The sequence below is a fragment of the Eschrichtius robustus genome, chromosome 20 (genome assembly GCF_028021215.1).
Source record: "Eschrichtius robustus isolate mEscRob2 chromosome 20, mEscRob2.pri, whole genome shotgun sequence".
NCBI classification, from domain to species: Eukaryota; Metazoa; Chordata; class Mammalia; order Artiodactyla; family Eschrichtiidae; genus Eschrichtius; species Eschrichtius robustus.
The window spans coordinates 53,871,637-53,889,542 of NC_090843.1; the positions used below are offsets into that span (position 1 = coordinate 53,871,637).

At 61.0% G+C, this 17,906-nt stretch overlaps 2 protein-coding genes across 6 annotated transcripts in view; one reads left to right on the plus strand and one right to left on the minus strand.

Moving 5' to 3' along the window:
• Nucleotides 1-1,117: 1,117 nt before the first annotated feature.
• On the plus strand, nucleotides 1,118-5,288 carry HIC1 (HIC ZBTB transcriptional repressor 1). Of its 3 annotated transcripts, none has more exons than XM_068531541.1 (2): nucleotides 1,118-1,503; nucleotides 2,962-5,288. In XM_068531541.1, exon 2 carries the CDS (start codon nucleotides 2,982-2,984, stop codon nucleotides 5,127-5,129), a length of 2,148 nt encoding a protein of 715 aa, XP_068387642.1. In that variant the 5' UTR covers nucleotides 1,118-1,503; nucleotides 2,962-2,981; the 3' UTR covers nucleotides 5,130-5,288. The 3 variants fall into 3 exon arrangements, with proteins under 3 accessions (XP_068387642.1, XP_068387641.1, XP_068387640.1); XM_068531540.1 differs by lacking the exon at nucleotides 1,118-1,503 and adding an exon at nucleotides 1,798-1,885; XM_068531539.1 differs by lacking the exon at nucleotides 1,118-1,503 and adding an exon at nucleotides 2,316-2,627.
• An 870-nt stretch (nucleotides 5,289-6,158) lies between these two features.
• SMG6 (SMG6 nonsense mediated mRNA decay factor) overlaps nucleotides 6,159-17,906 on the minus strand; it is a 234,536-nt gene continuing 222,788 nt past the window's right edge. For all 3 annotated transcript variants that reach the window (XM_068530486.1, XM_068530488.1, XM_068530487.1), the window contains 4 exons: nucleotides 14,849-15,002; nucleotides 11,574-11,785; nucleotides 11,181-11,262; nucleotides 6,159-7,898 (listed from right to left, as the gene is read on the minus strand). In XM_068530486.1, coding sequence (XP_068386587.1) covers nucleotides 7,768-7,898; nucleotides 11,181-11,262; nucleotides 11,574-11,785; nucleotides 14,849-15,002 — 579 coding nt within the window. In that variant the 3' untranslated portion in view covers nucleotides 6,159-7,767. The remainder of the gene's footprint in view (nucleotides 7,899-11,180; nucleotides 11,263-11,573; nucleotides 11,786-14,848; nucleotides 15,003-17,906) is intronic.

The window sequence follows — 17,906 nt, forward strand, 5'->3', positions numbered from 1 at the left end:
GCGGGCGTGGGGGCGAAGGATGGAGCGCGGGGCGGGCGGAGGGGTGGAGGGGTGGGTGGGCGGCGAGCGCGGCCCCCACCGCCCAGCGGCCCTGCGCGGTTGCTAAGCTCTCCAAGGCCTCGGAGAGACGCGATATGGGCGAACCTCATCGGTTACTATGGTAACTCTGCGCCCCAGCCTCTCGCGCTCGGCGGCTGAGGGAGGCGCAGCCAATCAGAAACTGCAGGCGTTCTTGGGGACCCACTCCCACCCCCACCCCCCCCATGTGGGCGGGGGTCAGAAGGTGCGGGGAAGAGGCGGAGCGTGGGCTGCGGAGGCCCACTCAGCCACACAGGCGCTGGCTGCAGGCCTGATGTGCCGGGGCGGCTCGGGGACACTTCCGGAGTTAGCTGTGCGAACGCCCGCTCTCTAGTGCGGGGTGCCCTCCCTCCCAGAAGGGGCGTCACCTGCAAGAACCCGGCCTTCACGTGGGGTGCAGGACCTTATGGGGGATCCCGGGCTGCAGGCCGTCCTGTGACTTTTCTCTCGGGTCCGTGGGTTTGGAGACGAGGTCGTTCAAGCGGGTCGTCCCTCAAAACGGCTCACACGGGGAATCTGGGGGCTTGGGTCGCTTCTGTGGGACCCCCAAGAGGCGCTGTCCAGCCATTCCCAGTCGCATATCCTGGGGTCCCTCCAGAGGCCTGCAAGTTCAGGGTGGGCTGTTTGGGTACCACCTCTGCCCAGGTCATGGAGGGCCCTACATGACAGTCCCCTGAGTATGCCAGAAAGCCAGATCTCGGACTCCGGAAGGGGGCAGGTGTGTGTCTGTGCAAACATGAGCGCCCGCGGGTGTCAATGCCTGGAGAGGGTCTGGGTGCAAACGGGTTTATTCTGTGCATACCTATCCCATGTGGCTAAGTGAGGGTGGGTGTGTTGGGGGGTTACAAATGGACAGTCCCAACCAGGAATATCTAAGGAGGGTCCCCTAAGATCGTGTCTGTCTTCTTCTTCCTTAGGATTTCCAAAACCTCTCTCCCACCATCTACTGTCCCCTCCTTGCGGGCAGGACTTAACTGAATTGGGGCAATGTGAGAATTTAGAAATAGGTACAGGGGAGCATTCAGCTCAAAACTCCGGGGTTTGCGGGGCTCGCAAGTCCGAGGCTGGGGCCTCCAGGTGGGCACATCTGGGAGGCTGAATCTGCCAATAGGCCCCCCTCCTCTGAGTCCAGCTCCGCATCTGGGCGCCTCCGGCCCAGGTGCGCAGGAAGGAGGCTGTGGCTGTGTCGCGCAAAGTCCCTCACGGCCGCGAGGTGGCGCCATAGCTGCAGCAGCGCCCGCCGGCCCGGGCCGCTCCAGATAAGAGTGTGCGGAAAGCGCGGCGGGGCTGAGACGCGACCAGGACGCGGGGAGGACGGACCAGCAGGACAGACCGACCGGGGGCCCGGCGGGCGGAGGGCAGCGCAGCCACGTCCCCCCTGGATCCGCCGGCAGCCGGGCCCGGGGCTTCCGACATGCCCCCCAGGTAGGTTCTAGGGGTGGGGACCGGGAGGGACAGGGGACCCGAACAGCCCGGTCCTCGCGCGCTGGCCGCCTCGGGCGCATCCTCTGGCGCGGGCGCCCCAACGCGGCTGGCGTTCAGGGCTCCGGGTGTCGCCCCTAGAGGACTCAGGACTGCCGGGCCGCTGCTCTGCGCCGGGTTCACGGCAGGGTCAGCGGCCCGGGGCCGGCTCTGCCCGCACATGGGCTAGAGAAGCGAGGGGAAGGGAAGGGGAGCTGGCGGGCGGGGCTGGCAGGGGCGCTGCCCTCCCTGGCACAGCGCGGCGCCTGGCAGCGGGGCGGGTGGGGCGCCGACTAGGAGCTGCCACCGCCACGGGGAGGGAAGCCCGGCCGGGCGGCGGCCGCAGGTAACGGGCCGCGAGGCCCTGGGGGCCAGGCGGGGAATAGGGTCGGGCGGGCGAGCGGCCGGCCGGGGAGCTCAGGGCTCGGTTCAGGCCCGGCGGCCGCCTGGCTGCCGAAATTGGGGGCCGAGAGGAAAAGCTGGGAGCCGAGGGACTGCGGCTGGTGCGCTCCTCCCGGCCTGTCTGAAGTTGGGAAACTTTTCCCCAAGTTTGGGGCGGCAGAGGTCCCGTGGAGAAGGGGCCGAGGGGAGTTGGGGAGGGAGGCGCCGGGCCCGCGAATGCAGAGCGGAGGCCGAGGCCGGGGCCGGGAGGCGGGTGGGGCGCAGGCCGGGGTCAGGGCCGAAGCCGGCTGTGCGCGGTGCCCGCCCGGGGCGCTGCCCCCTCCCTCCCTTGGGAGCTGCGTGGCTCCCCCCTCCCCCCCACCTGCTTCCTGCCTCAGCCTCCTGCCCCGATATAACGCCCTCCCCGCGCCGGGCCGGCCTTCGTGCTCTGCCCGCCACGGCAGCCGCTGCCTCCGCTTCCCGCGCCACGGGCCGCCGCCCGGGCCTCAACTGAGGGCCTGACAGCCCCCGGCCAGGGCGGCGCCACGGCGGGCACCGCGCTCCCCTCCTCCGGACCTCTTCCCCCAACTGGGGCAACTTCTCTCGAGGCGGGAGGCGCTTTTTTCCTCGGCTCCCTTGTATCCCACTTGGGCAAACTTCTCAGCCCTGAATGACTTTTCCTGCAGCGGACATTTTCCTCAAATCGGGTAACTGTTTCCGAAAGGGTCGCTTCGCCCGACCAGTTTTCTCCTCGGAAGCCCCCAGAACCCAGGCGGTGAGCCCGGCGGTATCGGGCCTGGGGGTGCAGGCCAGCCTGGCCTCCTCTCCGCCAGCCAGTCTCGGCTCCTTCTTTTGGTCCAGGCCGGCCGGCCCAGGCTCCCACTCTTGGAGGCCGCGGATCCTCCGCCAGTGCCCAGGCCGCGGTGCTCAATGCCCCTGCCCAGCTGAGGGGAAGGGGAAGTGGAGGGGAGAAGCGCCGGACTGGGTGCAGGCAGCGAGGGCTCGGTGCGGCTCTGACCCGGCTGGTGTGTGTCCCCGCAGGAGATTGTGCTGGGCAGACGATGCTGGACACGATGGAGGCGCCCGGCCACTCGAGGCAGCTGCTGCTGCAGCTCAACAACCAGCGCACCAAGGGCTTCTTGTGCGACGTGATCATCGTGGTGCAGAACGCCCTCTTCCGCGCACACAAGAATGTGCTGGCGGCCAGCAGCGCCTACCTCAAGTCCCTGGTGGTGCATGACAACCTGCTCAACCTGGACCATGACATGGTGAGCCCGGCCGTGTTCCGCCTGGTGCTGGACTTCATCTACACCGGCCGCCTGGCTGATGGCGCGGAGGCGGCGGCCGCGGCCGCCGTGGCCCCGGGAGCCGAGCCGAGCCTGGGCGCCGTGCTGGCCGCCGCCAGCTACCTGCAGATCCCCGACCTCGTGGCGCTGTGCAAGAAGCGCCTCAAACGCCACGGCAAGTACTGCCACCTGCGGGGCGGCGGCGGTGGCGGCGGCGGCTACGCACCCTACGGGAGGCCGGGCCGGGGCCTGCGGGCTGCCACGCCCGTCATCCAGGCCTGCTACTCGTCCCCGGCCGGGCCTCCGCCGCCGCCCACCGCCGAGGCGCCGTCGGGCCCCGAGGCCGCGGTGAACACGCACTGCGCCGAGCTGTACGCCTCGGGCCCCGGCCCGGCCGCCGCGCTCTGCGCCCCGGAGCGCCGCTGCTCCCCGCTCTGCGGCCTGGACCTGTCCAAGAAAAGCCCGCCGGGCTCTGCGCCTCCCGAGCGGCCGCCGGGCGAGCGCGAGCTGCCCCCGCGCCCAGACAGCCCTCCCAGCGCCGGCCCCGCAGCCTACAAGGAGCCACCGCTCGCCCTGCCGCCCCTGCCTCCGCTGCCCTTCCAGAAGCTGGAGGAGGCCGGACCGCCTCCGGACCCATTCCGCGGCGGCGGCGGCGGCAGCCCGGGACCCGAGCCCCCCGGCCGCCCCGACGGGCCCAGCCTCCTCTACCGCTGGATGAAGCACGAGCCAGGCCTGGGCAGCTACGGCGACGAGCTGGGCCGCGAGCGCGGCTCCCCCAGCGAACGATGCGAGGAGCGAGGCGGGGACCCGGCCGCCTCGCCCGGGGGTCCTCCGCTCGGCCTGGCGCCGCCGCCGCGCTACCCGGGCAGCTTGGACGGGCCTGGGGCGGGCGGCGACGGCGACGACTACAAGAGCAGCAGCGAGGAGACGGGCAGCAGCGAGGACCCCAGCCCACCCGGCGGCCACCTCGAGGGCTACCCGTGCCCGCACCTGGCCTATGGCGAGCCCGAGAGCTTCGGTGACAACCTGTACGTGTGCATCCCGTGCGGAAAGGGCTTCCCCAGCTCGGAGCAGCTGAACGCGCACGTGGAGGCGCACGTGGAGGAGGAGGAGGCGCTGTACGGCAGGGCCGAGGCGGCTGAGGTGGCTGCAGGGGCCGCCGGCCTCGGGCCCCCTTTTGGAGGCGGTGGGGACAAGGTCGCTGGGGCTCCGGGGGGCCTGGGCGAGCTGCTGCGGCCGTACCGCTGCGCGTCGTGCGACAAGAGCTACAAGGACCCGGCCACGCTGCGGCAGCACGAGAAGACGCACTGGCTGACCCGGCCCTATCCGTGCACCATCTGCGGGAAGAAGTTCACGCAGCGCGGGACCATGACGCGCCACATGCGCAGCCACCTGGGCCTCAAGCCCTTCGCGTGCGACGCGTGCGGCATGCGCTTCACGCGCCAGTACCGCCTCACCGAGCACATGCGCATCCACTCGGGCGAGAAGCCCTACGAGTGCCAGGTGTGCGGCGGCAAGTTCGCCCAGCAACGCAACCTCATCAGCCACATGAAGATGCACGCCGTGGGTGGCGCGGCCGGCGCGGCCGGGGCGCTGGCGGGGCTGGGGGGGCTCCCCGGCGTCCCCGGCCCCGATGGCAAGGGCAAGCTCGACTTCCCCGAGGGCGTCTTTGCTGTGGCGCGCCTCACGGCTGAACAGCTGAGCCTGAAGCAGCAGGACAAGGCGGCTGCGGCCGAGCTGCTGGCCCAGACCACGCACTTCCTGCACGACCCCAAGGTGGCGCTCGAGAGCCTCTACCCGTTGGCCAAGTTCACTGCGGAGCTGGGCCTCAGCCCCGACAAGGCGGCCGAGGTGCTGAGCCAGGGAGCGCACCTGGCCGCCGGCCCCGACGGCCGGACCATCGACCGTTTCTCCCCCACCTAGAGCGGTGTTGCCGCCGCGTGGCCCCGGCCCCGCGCCCCTAGGCAGCGGCGGCGGTGACCACCAGCAGGCAGGCACACCGCGCCCGACGACTGTAGTAGCTGCGGCAGCGTCGCCGCAGGGGCGGCGGCCCCACCTGGCCTCACTGCTTTGTGCCTTAGCCCGGGGGTGGGGGTGGGGGTGGGGAGAAAACCCCGGGACGGGGGTGGGATGGGGGAAGGGAGATTTATATTTTTGATATCAGCTTTGACCAAAGGAGACCCCCGGCCCCTTCTCCGCCTCTTCCTGTGGTTCGTTGGCCCCCTCCCCCGGCTCCGTGCTGCTCTTGGGGGAAGGGGTGTCACTGTTGGGGCGCTCCCAGCCCTACCTCCGGCCCTTGCGACCACACCCATTCTCACTGTGAATCTCCCCGCTGGGGTCGGAGCGTCGGGCAGAGTTGGGGAGCGGGGAGGGGACTGAGCCGGCCGGAGGGCCCCCCTCCCCCTCCCCCGCCCGCCCCGGGACTGATAATGTGAAGTTCCTCATTTTGCACAAGTGGCACTAGCCCCAGGGCTAACCTTTCCCTCCCTCTGGAGTCAGAGGGCTGAGACAGCCCTGGCCTACCCGGTCTCCCACTCCCGCGGTGGTCCCCCCCTCCCTTCCCTGGGGCCCCGGACCATATTTATTGCATGCGCCCTGGGCGGCCCCCCCAACCCCGAGCCCAGGCTGGGCTGGGCTGGAACGTGGTCTCTTTAGCTCCCTCCTCCTCGTTTGTATATTTCCTACCTTGTACACAGGCTCTTCCAGAGCCGCTTCCATTTTCTATACTCGAACCAAACAGCAATAAAGCAGTAACCAAGGACCCTGGACCCAGCGGATCTCTTCGCCCTGCACAAGGAGCTGGGTGGGCTGCACCGGGGTGGGTGCAGGGGCCAGAAGCAGCACCCTCGTATAGGTGCGGTGGCTTGGACCTTCCCTCCCCGGTCCCAGAGACAGATCAGCAAGAGCTCAGGTATGTTTCATAACTAAAAATTTATTAAGGAAACAAATCCAGTGCTGCAAATGGGACAGAAAGGAGAGATGGGGTCTCCCACCCACCCAGTCGCCAGCCTTCATCCAGGGGAAAGGATCTCAAAGGAGAGGCCCGGGACCCTAGACCCCAAAAAGCCCAGTCTTCTGAGGCCCTGGGGGACTCACAGCCCCAAATCGTCGGCCGTGGCTCTCCTGTACAGTTCCCCCTCCTTCTGGCATAATCTCGGGCCTCCGGGAGGGCACTGCCTTGCTCCCATCCTCTGGGCAGGCTGTATAGTCAGATGGGGGTGCTCTGGGGGATTCCCCCACTGGTCCCATCAAAACTTACTCCTGGCTCCGCCTCCAAACCCTGTCTTTCCCTAAGTCCCCCTCCATCCCTGTCCCTGGGTTGGGAGAACGCTTTCCCAGTAGGAAGCCTCCTGAGTGAAGCTTTGAACACAGGTGTCAGCTAAAGAGGCAACAAAAAACTCCAAGGCCAAAGGGCCCCTGGGTCAAGTTCTTCTAGGGCAAAGCTAGAAACAGGGTGCAAACTCCAGGCTAGGCAATGCTGCTCCCAGGCACTGGCCCACCCTACCCTCCCTCAGGCTGGGCTGGAGGAGCCTGGAAGTATCCCAGGGCACGGGGGCCTGGGAAAGGTGGTCAGCGGCAGGAACGCTTTCTTAGGTTCCTGCCACAGGTACCGCAGGAGAAGGATTCAGAGTGAGAGCCTCCATGGCAAGGAACTGAGGGACCAGGAAGGTGAGAGGGATCAACTAGAAAGAGAAGGAGGGTGAGGGGGATGATTCAGGAGGGGGAGAGGGAGGGGGAGCTGAGAAGAGTCTGAGGAAATTTTGTGAAGTGGGAACTAGAGCAAAAGGAAGGCCAATGGAGGGAGACGGAGCAGGCAAAGGCCACCCAGGAAGCATGGGCCTGAGAGCAGATGTCCCTTCCCTACAGGCCCATGACCAACAGAGGGGAAAACAAGTGGCCAAGTACAGTGGACCCAGATTGGTAAGGGCAGGAAGAGCAGCGGGATGGGGGTGTGGGGGTGTGGGGGTGTGGCGGGGGGGGGGGGAGGAGGCTAGGGCTGCTGTTCAGAACCCAGGTGGGGTCCATGGGGGAATCCAGGCCTCAGGGGGAGAGAGACGCCCTGAGCGCTCTCTTCATGGCGTGACCAAAGCCTCCTGGACGCTTTCAGGACAGGGGCTCTGAAGATGAAAGGGACCCGTGATCTCACCTGCATCTTATGGAAACTCTAACCCCCTGCCCCATCTCCGGCTGAGAAGGTGGCTGAGTCCCTGGGCTAAGAGGCCTTTCCCCAGCCCTTGAACCGGCCACGGGGAGGGAGAAAGGCTGAGCACGGGCGGTCAGTCTGGCTCGCCCACCTGCTGTCACTGCAGCCGGCCACCTGGCCACCTCCCTGCTAAATCCCGGCAGCCCAGGAGGGTCCCAGCGGCTTCCGCCCGGCCCTTGGGAGGGGCTCTGTGCGGAGCAGCTGCCCCCACAGCGCGGCCACGGCGTGGGGGGAGGAGGGTGGGTTACTGTCTGGGTGGACTGGTGGCTCAGGCACGCGGGCATCTCCTGTGCTACTCTGGGCGCCTGGTGGCCTCTCGGGAATGGTTCCGTGGGGGTGGGCCCCGCTCTGGCCCCCTCAGCCCACCTGGGCCCACGTGAGGAAGGCCGGGATGTCCCGCACAGGCACATTCCTGGTCAGCGCCTTCACACGCAGGTTCCGGTCATCCGTCAACAGCACCACCTCCCGCAGTAGCCGGATCGGCTCCTCTGTTGGCACGAGAGAGCGGAGGGACTTCACTGAGGGCAGGAGGCAGAGGCACTGGCTGCCTCTCCTCTTCCGGAGGGGAAAGCAGTCCTGGGGGCTCAAGGCCAGCCATATCTTGGCCCTTCCACAGGTCCTTTCCCTCGTGCCGACTATCAGCCGAGGGCGCCCCTCCCCTACTGGCTTAGGGAGGGCCACGATGGGCCAGGGCTGGCCTTCTGCTTTGGACCCCCGCCTCCAGCGTAGGGCTGTGTTGCCTCGTGCCCTGAGAGCTGCCCGACCTCCGCAAACCCCTCTTCTCAGGACCCTGAGCTGAGGGAGCAGAATCGGCCCTCCTATTCCTTCTGATGGCACGACTAGTCCTGGACTCAAAATATTCCTCTCCTCTGCACATCTTCTCCACCCACCCCCCATCCCCCCCAAGGCCGGCAGATCCACGCTTTAGGTACTCAGAGGTAGAAAACTCAAGATGGAATACAACACGTATCCAGGGCTCCTGGGAAGTGAGGAGAGGGGTTAGCTCAGGGAGCTCTGAGGAGAGGAGGGCAAGGGTCCCGGCAGAGCCCAGCCAAGGTGGCCCTGAGGTTAGAGCCAAAAGATTCCCTCTATTAAATAAACGTGATCCGTGTGTACGGTAAAAACCTCTAGGTACAGAAAAAGGAAAGGTAAAGTCGCATCATTCTCCCTGTTCTCTCCCTCATGTCTCTCTGTCTCGTTTCCCAGGGTAGAGCTGTGTACGTTTCCAGATTTCTTTATGCACATTTACAAGTATATATACTTGTTATATAAGCTTTTTTTTCTATAACATTACAATCATACTCACCGTACCTACTTCATTCAAATTTTAAAGATTTTAAAGATCTTTCTATATCAGCACAAACGGATAGCCTTCGTTCTTTTTAGATGACTTTTTAAGCAGGATATCTTCCCCCACTTCTTTCCCCCTAATTCCCTAACCTTTTAATAATGTATCGGGGAGAACTTAAACTGGGGCCAAGCACTCACGCAAGTGACATCCCCACCCCTGCTAAGGCCCCTTGGGTGGCAGGTCCACTCCTCAGGCCCAGGCTGGGTGTTTGCTGACGGAGGTCCGGCAGACAGTGAGGCACAGGAAATGTCCTGCGGGGCTTGCTGACTGCGAGGGCTGGCGGAGCTGGGGGACTGCAAACATCCATGCCGGACCTGAGCAGTTTCAGGCTTGCCAGCTCCAGGCAGGGAGGCTGAGAACTGGCTGTCAGCCTTGGGAGGAGTCTGGGGGGAAGAGGGAGGGAGAGGCTCGTGGGGTTGATGGCGGTGAGAGAAGGGGAGAGGCGGAAGGAGGGTGTGGTGGGAGGTGAGCAGCTGTGGCGGACAGAGAGGGAGAGGAAGGCAGCCATGGGGAGAGGAGATGCTCTGAGACCGCTCGGCTGCTTGGGCCTGGCCCCTCGGGGTGTGTGCGGTGGGGCGGGGTGACGTGCAGTGCCATGTGGGGCTCCCAGCGGGCTGCCCAAGTCTGTCCACAGCCCCACTGGTCCTGCCCTGGGACTCAGACCAGGCGAGTCCCAGGCCTTAGGTCAGCCAACCAAGGCCCGGCATTGCTGGCAGGGGTCTGCAGGGGTTTCTGTGGATACTTTGAGACATTTTTAACAATAAACATCCTCTGTTTTGACACTGGTAACTTCACTTTGTTAGAAACCAGAGACTGTCATCTTGTCAGGCCCCATCCGCCATAATCCACATGATTTTAAAATTCAACATCGTTTACACATAAACATTTGGTGATGGTTTCTCTGTGAATCTGACAAGTTAATCTGCTAAGAATTCACACTGACAAATGGGGTTTGATTACACCAGCCGTTGCTGATGTAATTCTGATAGGGGCGGTCCCCAGGATGGCAATGGGTTCCTGTAGGCTGTTTGGGGTGAAGCGGGGCGGGGGGGGGGGGGGGCGGGGGGGGGGAGAGACTAGGGCCAAAGCCAAAATGTGTCTCTGCTAAGAAAGAAACAGCTCTGAGGCTGGGTGGGGCCACAGCATTATCTGAACCGTACTTCCCAACAAGGCCTTCTGCACTCCTGCCTACCTCTCCCTCAGAAGGTACCCCTCTAGGAAGCTGCCTGGGAGCAGAGCCCAACCTCCTCTCTTGGGCTCAGCCAGGGCTCCTTTTTACCACTTGAATGCTCCGAATCTGGCCCTAAGGGACGGTACATGCAAGCCACGTGGCAGGACCCCTCTGAAGAACAGCAGCTGTGGGCTCATTACCAGCCTCAGGTACAGAGACTTGGGCAGCAGTGAGGGGCTGCACTGAAGTGGGTGGGAGGAGGGCTGGAGAGAAGACAATCCCCAGGCCAGCCTAGAAGCCAAGGCTAGGAAAGCAAGCAGAGACAAGAGATGGGTGACAACTAAGAGAAAATGACAAGAGGCTACATACACGCAGACACAGACTAAATGGTGAGAATTATCAGCTCTGCTGATGACACCGAGATAGGAAATCCTAGGAATTCCTTCCAAAAAAAGAAATGTCGGAGTCCTGGGAGCCGGGAGCAGAAAACACCTGAGCCTCGCTGACTCTGAGGGGCTGAGGGGCTGTCTCAGAGGCGAGATGGCTCTGGGTTGAGGGTGAGGTGCTCAAGCATCTGGAAGAGAACCTCTGGTTCCCAGATGGGATTCTGCTCACCAAAAGGGTTTTGAAAACTGGGCTGAGGGCTCAGTCCACAAGCTCTCACCTGCCTCCAAAGGGCTATGTCACACAACCAGAGAGACAGGAAGGAAAGGCCCGCTACTAGGTGGGGAAGCACTTCCACCCCCACCCCCACCCCCCCCCCCTACAGGGTAAACATTCACGGATGAATTGAGAGGATGAGCATGGCCAAGAACAGGGAGGTGGGCCCCAGGGACCACCAGGGACTGTCCTCAGAGCGGCAGAGGGCTGGGCTCAGGAGACCATGGCCAGAATAAGCTACACTGAATCATAAAGACATTCTTGCTGTCAGAGAACTCACCGAGGACCCAAGAAAAGAAATGGACGCATGCACAGTGGGAAAGTTCACAGTCTAGAGCCCAGCTTCCTGGGCTAGGCCCATCCCTAGTTGGCCGAGGGTCCACCTGAGGGTGGGGGAGTTGTGACAGGGAGGTCTGACTTCCAGGAGGGGAGGAAACTGGGCTGGCCTCAGGCTTGTAACAGGCCTGAACCCTGATTCCTTAAACTTCCCAGGCCAGAGTCAGTGGAGGGACCCTTCCCTAGGGCTGAGGAGGGTAGGACAAGGTAGGGAGGGGAAGGGATGGTCCCGAGGCAGAGGCAAAGCTGTACCTTTGCTGGTGGGCATGAAGTCCTTAGCTTTGTCTTGGCAGTAGTGGAGGCAGCAGGAGAGGATCAGGTCATCATTGTTGCCCTGGAGAAAGACAGGATAAGTGCCAGCGGGCAGGAGGGGGCGCCATGCAGAGGAGGCACAGGTATGCTCTGCCTCTGGGGTCCTGGGGAAGGTCACTTCCCAGTGTCCCTCCCAGACATGCCCTGGCCCTGCTTGGCCAGGTCCAACTGTGCCAAGAGTGATCTAGGGGACAAGGAACTCCCCCTCCTGGGCCTCGATGGTGGCCGTCCCCTCGGCTGCTCCGGCCAATTGGCCTTCCTCTAGCCCCTCCCTCCCGGAGACCCTGTTCTGAAGGCTGGCTATAGGTGCTCCCTTTCTGCCCTGGGTCTCACCAGCTGGCCAGTGATGTCCTCACTGCGGAAGGCGATGGATTCGAGTTCATTGCCACGGCTGGTCAGGGCCCGTAGGCAAGAGTCCCGACTCTCGAATCGCTGCTCGAGGAACTCAATGGACTTCCGGGCCTTTTCCTGCACCACACGGGCATAGCCCCCAGCCCGGTGGTCTGTCTCCTGCCCCTTGGCCAGGCCGTCCAGCTCATTGATCACTGATGAGACACAGTCCGGCAAGGAATCAGCCTCAGCAATCAGCAATCACGTCTGTCTTCGCCCGAGGCCTCGCTTTCCCAGCCAGCCCCTCCCCAGACCACAGAAGCCATCCTGCCCCACAGGAGTCTTCCAGTGAAAACTAGGGGATCCTGGGGGGCAAGAAATGCCCCAGACTTTCCACAGTGTTCTATCTTCTTTTTGCCTCTTCCCCTGGGCCCCACCCTCCTCCTGGGAGGAACTTACAGGGAGTTTCTGGAGCTTGCTGTATTCAGGGGAAGAAACCTGGCCCCTCTATCGCATTCCTCAGTTATAGAATCAAATCGAGAGGGTCCCTCAGGAGAGGCGAGGGTATGTAGCGGCTAGAGGAAAGAGGCACTCTCCCTCATCCGCCTGGGCCCCCACCACGGCAGTCCAAGAGGGGCCCAGTTCCATGCCCACCCCTGCCAGAGCGCAGGGAGGTCACGAGGTGGCAAGTGGGGATCACAGCCTCACTCGCAAGGACCCTGCTATTCCCCTAAACCCCTGGCACATCTACCTCCTCTGATAGTGCACGTGTGTGTGTGTGTGTGTCTGCCTGCCTATGTGTCTGGGACACAGCTTCATTTTCTGGTGAAGATTCTTTCCAAAATTCCAGCCAAAAGCCTGAGGTCAAGTGGGAAATATGCACTCCTTGGGGGCTCCGGGAGAGTTTGGGGTCTGAGGCCTCTCCTCAGTGCAGTGATTCATGGCTCGGGGAGTCGGCGTGAGCATGCTGTTCCATGGTGAGCCTGGCACTCACCGTCTGGGTATTCAGAGACACTTTCTGGAAAGGGCCCATGTGGGAATACACACACACAGACACACACACACACACACACACACACACACACACCATGCCTTCAGCAACCTGAGGCTGCAGTGTCCACACACACACACACACACATGCCATGCCTTCAGCAACCTAAGGCTGCAGTGTCCACACAATGTATGGCTGAGGTTGCGGAGTAGTGGTGGATGGGTGTATGGTACAGCAAACAGAACATCAAACATGAAAAACTGGTATTCTATCCCAAAATCTGCTTTCCTGCTTCCAAACTAAACAGGCTTCAAAGGGGAAGCTTGTTTGTGCTTCTGCACCAGGCGGGGCTTCTCGAAGCTGGGGTCAGACCTAAGGAGCACGGAGCAGGTTAAAGAGCACAAGAAACAAGCAGAGAAGGCCGCCGGCTTAACCCTTCGTGCTCGGCGCACAGGGCGCACAGGGCGCACAGGGCAGGACTCCCCTGCGGCGCCTCGTTGAACAGGAGCCCCCTCTACAGCCCCTGAGAGCCAAAGCCCTGCCCAGCTGAGGACGCTTCAGAAAGGCTGGCCTGGATGCCGTGACAGAGTTGGCATTTCCCAGGGCCCCTGGGGGTTGACCATTTATTTATTCTCTATCTACCTTCTCCTCTGAGTTTTCTCATATATTTGCTCCCTCCCCACTGAATCTGGCTTCCCCCACTGAACCATAAGCTCTTCAAGGCCAAGGGCTGCAGCTCTGCCTTTCACTGGCTCCCTCGGGAACAAGAAGACTGAGCACACAGTAGGGGCACAATCGGTGCTGGTGACCGAGGGCTCTGCCAGCCTGGGATGGTGTCTGAGGCTCCTACCAAGACTCAGGGGGCTCCTGAGACGTCAGCAACCTCTCAGTTACACCATTTCCTGACCGTCTAGCAAAAAGTGACCAATTCACTTTCTTATCCCTGAAAATCTCCTGGGTAGGAGAGCACAGGGACATGCTATCCTGAAAGTTGCCCCACCCCGGGACCTGGTGAGGGTAGAGGGGAAGCTGCAACAACTCGATAGTCTGGCTCTACCTTGGGCAGACAAGCTGCTCTACTTTTGAAGAACAGAAAACCTTCCCTTGGGTCTAAGGGCCTGGGTTGAAGAGGCTCTGGCCAGGCCACATGGGGAGGGGGAAGGAAGACAGGGAGGGTGGAGGCGGGACGAGGGCTGCTTCAGTGCCAACATTCTCAGGTGGTGCTAACGTGTTTCCCACAACCCCCCAGGGTTCTATAGCCTCTGCAGGGGCGGATGTTTCCTGCCCTTTGTTTCCACTCTCATCTGGCACTAAGACACTAGGGACTGGGAGGGAAGGCCCAGCGGAACATCTTGGCATGAATGTCAGAGGTGGCTTGGCAGGCAGACTGCCAGTCTGGCAGATTCTCCAGAGGACAGGGCTCCTAAACTTGCTCCAAGTGGCTGGTGAGAAGGGGACATTAAAAAGCCTGGGCTTGCCAACCATCTCCCAGACCCTTTCCCTCCACAGGATAGCTATCAGTGATATTAGCTGTATCAGTTATATCAGACAGCAGCCCGGAGCCCAGAGCACAAAGCCCATCCTGAAGCTGACCTACCACAGGGCTCCCAGAACCAGAGGTGCCTCAGACAGCCCTCTGGAGATAGCCCAGCTGGGCTCCTTTGGCCTGAGGGTGGAAGCAAGCTAGCTGGGTCCTGAGATGCTGACCCTGTACCAGCACCAATGACCAGACAGTGGTAAGAGCCCAAGTGGCAGGAATCCACACGCGTGAGCCAAGGGCTTGCTCTGGAGGGTTTCCATCAGCCTGGCCTTAGGGTGACATTGGCCAGAAGAATGTTACCTCGAACCAACAGAACGATCATGAAAAGCTACAAGACAATCAGACCAAAGGCATCTAAGCACTTCAAAACCCTCCCAGCCTCCCTGCCAGACCACCCAGCAGCACTGCCGCTATCTGCCAGGGCTGAGTGTTTACCAATAACGGGAACCAGCTTTGCTGTTTTACTGCAAGCTTTATAAGGATAAAAACAAGGGCTGGGCTCATGCAGCCTCTGGTTGCTGGGACACAGGAGTCCATTTGCTCAAGCAGTTTAAGCCATGGATCAGCCATAATAATTTGAACTGCTTTGATTATTAAACAATTTTCCTTGCCCCACACATTCCCTACTTCCCTGCAAATCCTGTCTTACACACACAGCAGGGTTCTGCCTGCCTGGCCCCCAGGCTGTGGGGCATGTGTGTAGAGGGGGTTACTGCGCACATGCAGGGCTGCTCTGGCCTGACTCACCGATGAGGGGCACCACCAGGATGTACTTCCTGCTCTCCAGCAGCTGTGCCAGACTGGCCAGGTGGTCAATGAAGCCGTTGGTGTCTGGTACGAGGAACAAGGGTCTGATCTCGAGCTCCATCTGCCTCATATGACTCTGGTCCTCCAGGACAGCCTACAGGGACACAGAACGGTGAGTGAGCCAGTGAGTGAGTAGGCAAGGGGTGGGCGAGTCAGGGCCCTGACTCCACGGTGTGTCAGCATCCTGCCCCTTCCCCCTCCAGAGAAATAGCCAGTCCCTGTCGGGACAGGCCCGAGGGCTGGGCAAAGCACTGCAACAAAAATCAGTGTAGACCAAATGGCTTGGGGAAACAGGCGTGACTAAAACCCCCGCATAGGACTGAGAAGGGACCTTGATGGCTATTAAAAATGACGGGTCTCTGAAAGTAAGACCTTGGGCTAAAAATCAGCAAGAGAGAGTTAGGTTCCTTGGATATGAAAGTGGTTTCACATTCGTTATCTAGGCAGCATATACAGGGGGTACTTCTCAACCCAGACACTTTTACGTATACGTATATCCCAAACAGAATTTATTTCAATTTACTTCACTGTGTACTTAAAAAAAGGAAAGAAAAAGAATAAACTCAAAGTCTATACAAAAAGAGTGATGCTGACAACTAATAATTAACGCCGAAGTCTCCCACGTCGGCAGGAGCCCACATGGTGGGATGGTTTAGGACCCAACTCACAGGTGTGCAAAGAGCACCATCCAGACTGATGAGAATCGTCACCATCTTCCCCCACCAGCACGGTGATCCCTAAACAGTAGTCTTCTGTGTTCTACCTGCACTCCTTTGCCACGATTCTGTACAACCTATACTCTTGTTTACTTGATGTTTTTCTTTAAATTGACTTTACGTCAACTCGTTTTTGTGGCTCAGCAAATAATATCTGTGGTATCAGGAGTCTGAGAGCCTAGGAATATGTTTACCAGCGCAAGCCGCATTTCTGCAATAAAGAGTCAGAATGTCTGCTATGCATCATTGAAAAAACCCCTCATGTAGCACCAGTGGTCTGGGCACCACACCTCGGAAGGCACACGGCCTAGCGCCTGTTAGTCTTACAGATGTTCACATCTTTCAGGGAAGTTCCATGCTCATCGGTAAAAGCCCAATCTTCTCAAGTCTTCCAGGGCCTTGTGTGGCAGCAGCCCTTTGAGACTGGCTCTGGGTACACCTGTCACTATAGAACATGGTCACTATTGTGCTGCTTCCTCTTCTGGGGACCATGGCCAAGAAGCAAACTGATTTGCAGGCATCTGCCCAGACAGTGTGCTCCCTGTGTGCAGAGCCAGAGGGCACTGAAACAAACCCGGGAGGGGCCTGGCGAGCAGGTCCCAGCCCTGTCCTGCCCTCCCATGGCCTCCTGCCACACACCAACTTGCAGGGACAGAGACACAAGCACAGAGCAGGGGAGGAGATGTGCGTGCCAACTGAGGTGGGGCCCACAGGCTGGGCCCTGGCCACTAACAGTCAGTGAGAAAGGTGATCAGGTTTCACTGGCAATGACAGTAAAACTGAAAGGGCATGCCTCTGAATGCTGGGGGTGGCTCCTCTGTGACCTGCTGGGGACCTCTCCCTATGAGTAAGTCACTGCTGCCACTGCCACCACAGCTGGTGGAAGGCACAGGACGCTGGCAGGCATGAGAAACGCAGCTGAAGGGCTCGCCCGCTGAAGTCTTCGTACTGCTCTCACCTCATGAAGGGAAAGCACCTCCGCTGCAGGCCACCTTCCCAGGGGATGTGGGTCACTGGCCCTCCCCATGGGGCTGCCAACTAGAGGGTGACACACATTCTACCGAACTCAGCTTGGGCATTAAAAAAACCCCTATTTTTTACTGAGATATAATCGACATATAACACGTGTGACGGCGCGGGCATTTTGTGAGAACAGGACACGGTCCCCACTCAGGCTTAGTGAGCTCTCCCGTCTCTCTCCGCACAGAGGGTGCATCAGCCCTCCTGCTGCTTATTTCCCCAGGGCTCGGCGTTCTCTATCCAGCCTTTCCACCGCCTGGAACACTTCTCTTGGCATTATAGGCCCCTAAACCTCTGTCTTTCTCAGTGAGAAGGGGCAGGACGAACCCTGACGCCGGCTGGGCCTGAGCACAGCACCTCTGCCACCGTTCCGCTCAGACCCCTTTCACATCTTAGTTTTCCTGCCTCCATAAATGATCCTCTGGCCCTAAGGCTGACTCTAAGGAAGTGGCACTGGCTGCCCCTTTTACCCTGCGGGAACAGTGAGCTCCTAAGACCTCAGACCACCCTTCCTGAAATGCTGGCCATGGGCAGGAGGGCCTTTAGGCCAGATGGCCGAGGGAGGCGGGGGGCTGAGCCCGCCTGGGTGTTTTGATGACAGGATGGAAGAAAGATCTAGGTGCAAGGTCCAGGGAAGCGCTAGCCGTCTGAGTTCTCTGAGCTCTGGCTCAGGGCCAGAAAGGTGACCGGAGGCCACAGCCTCTTTGGGAGGTGGCAGCCTTGTTGGTTCCCCAGGGGTGGGCGGGATCAAGCTGATGAGGGTGGTCAGAGCTGTGCTGCCACCATCCGGTCCCAGGGACACCCGCAGACAACTTCCCTTAACCTGGCTCTGCCCAGTGAGTCACTGCACAACTGCTTCCTGTTCCCCACATGCCCTCCTGGAGTCTCGGGAGATTCACTGAAGCTGCTCCCCCTTCTCTTGGGGTACCAGTGGGACTCTGGGGGGGTCATACCTGGGTCAGGGGACTGGCCCAGTCCCCTTAAAAGAATGGCAGACAAGGAAGGATTGGGAATCCGCAGCCCCTCGTCTGTGGGTGTCGGTGTTTCCGGCCCTCTCTGAGTGGCGCTGTGTGTGTGTGTGTGTGTGTGTGTGTGTGTGTTTGTGTGTGTTTAGCATTTGCCCTCCCAACTTTTCCAGATTTTACCCGTCAGATTCCTGGCAGCTGTGCACGGCGCCTGTGCCGGCCGTCACGTCCCATTCTGATCTCTGGGTCGCCCGGTGAGAGAAGGACACAGGATGCGCAGGGAGTGAAAAAGTGATG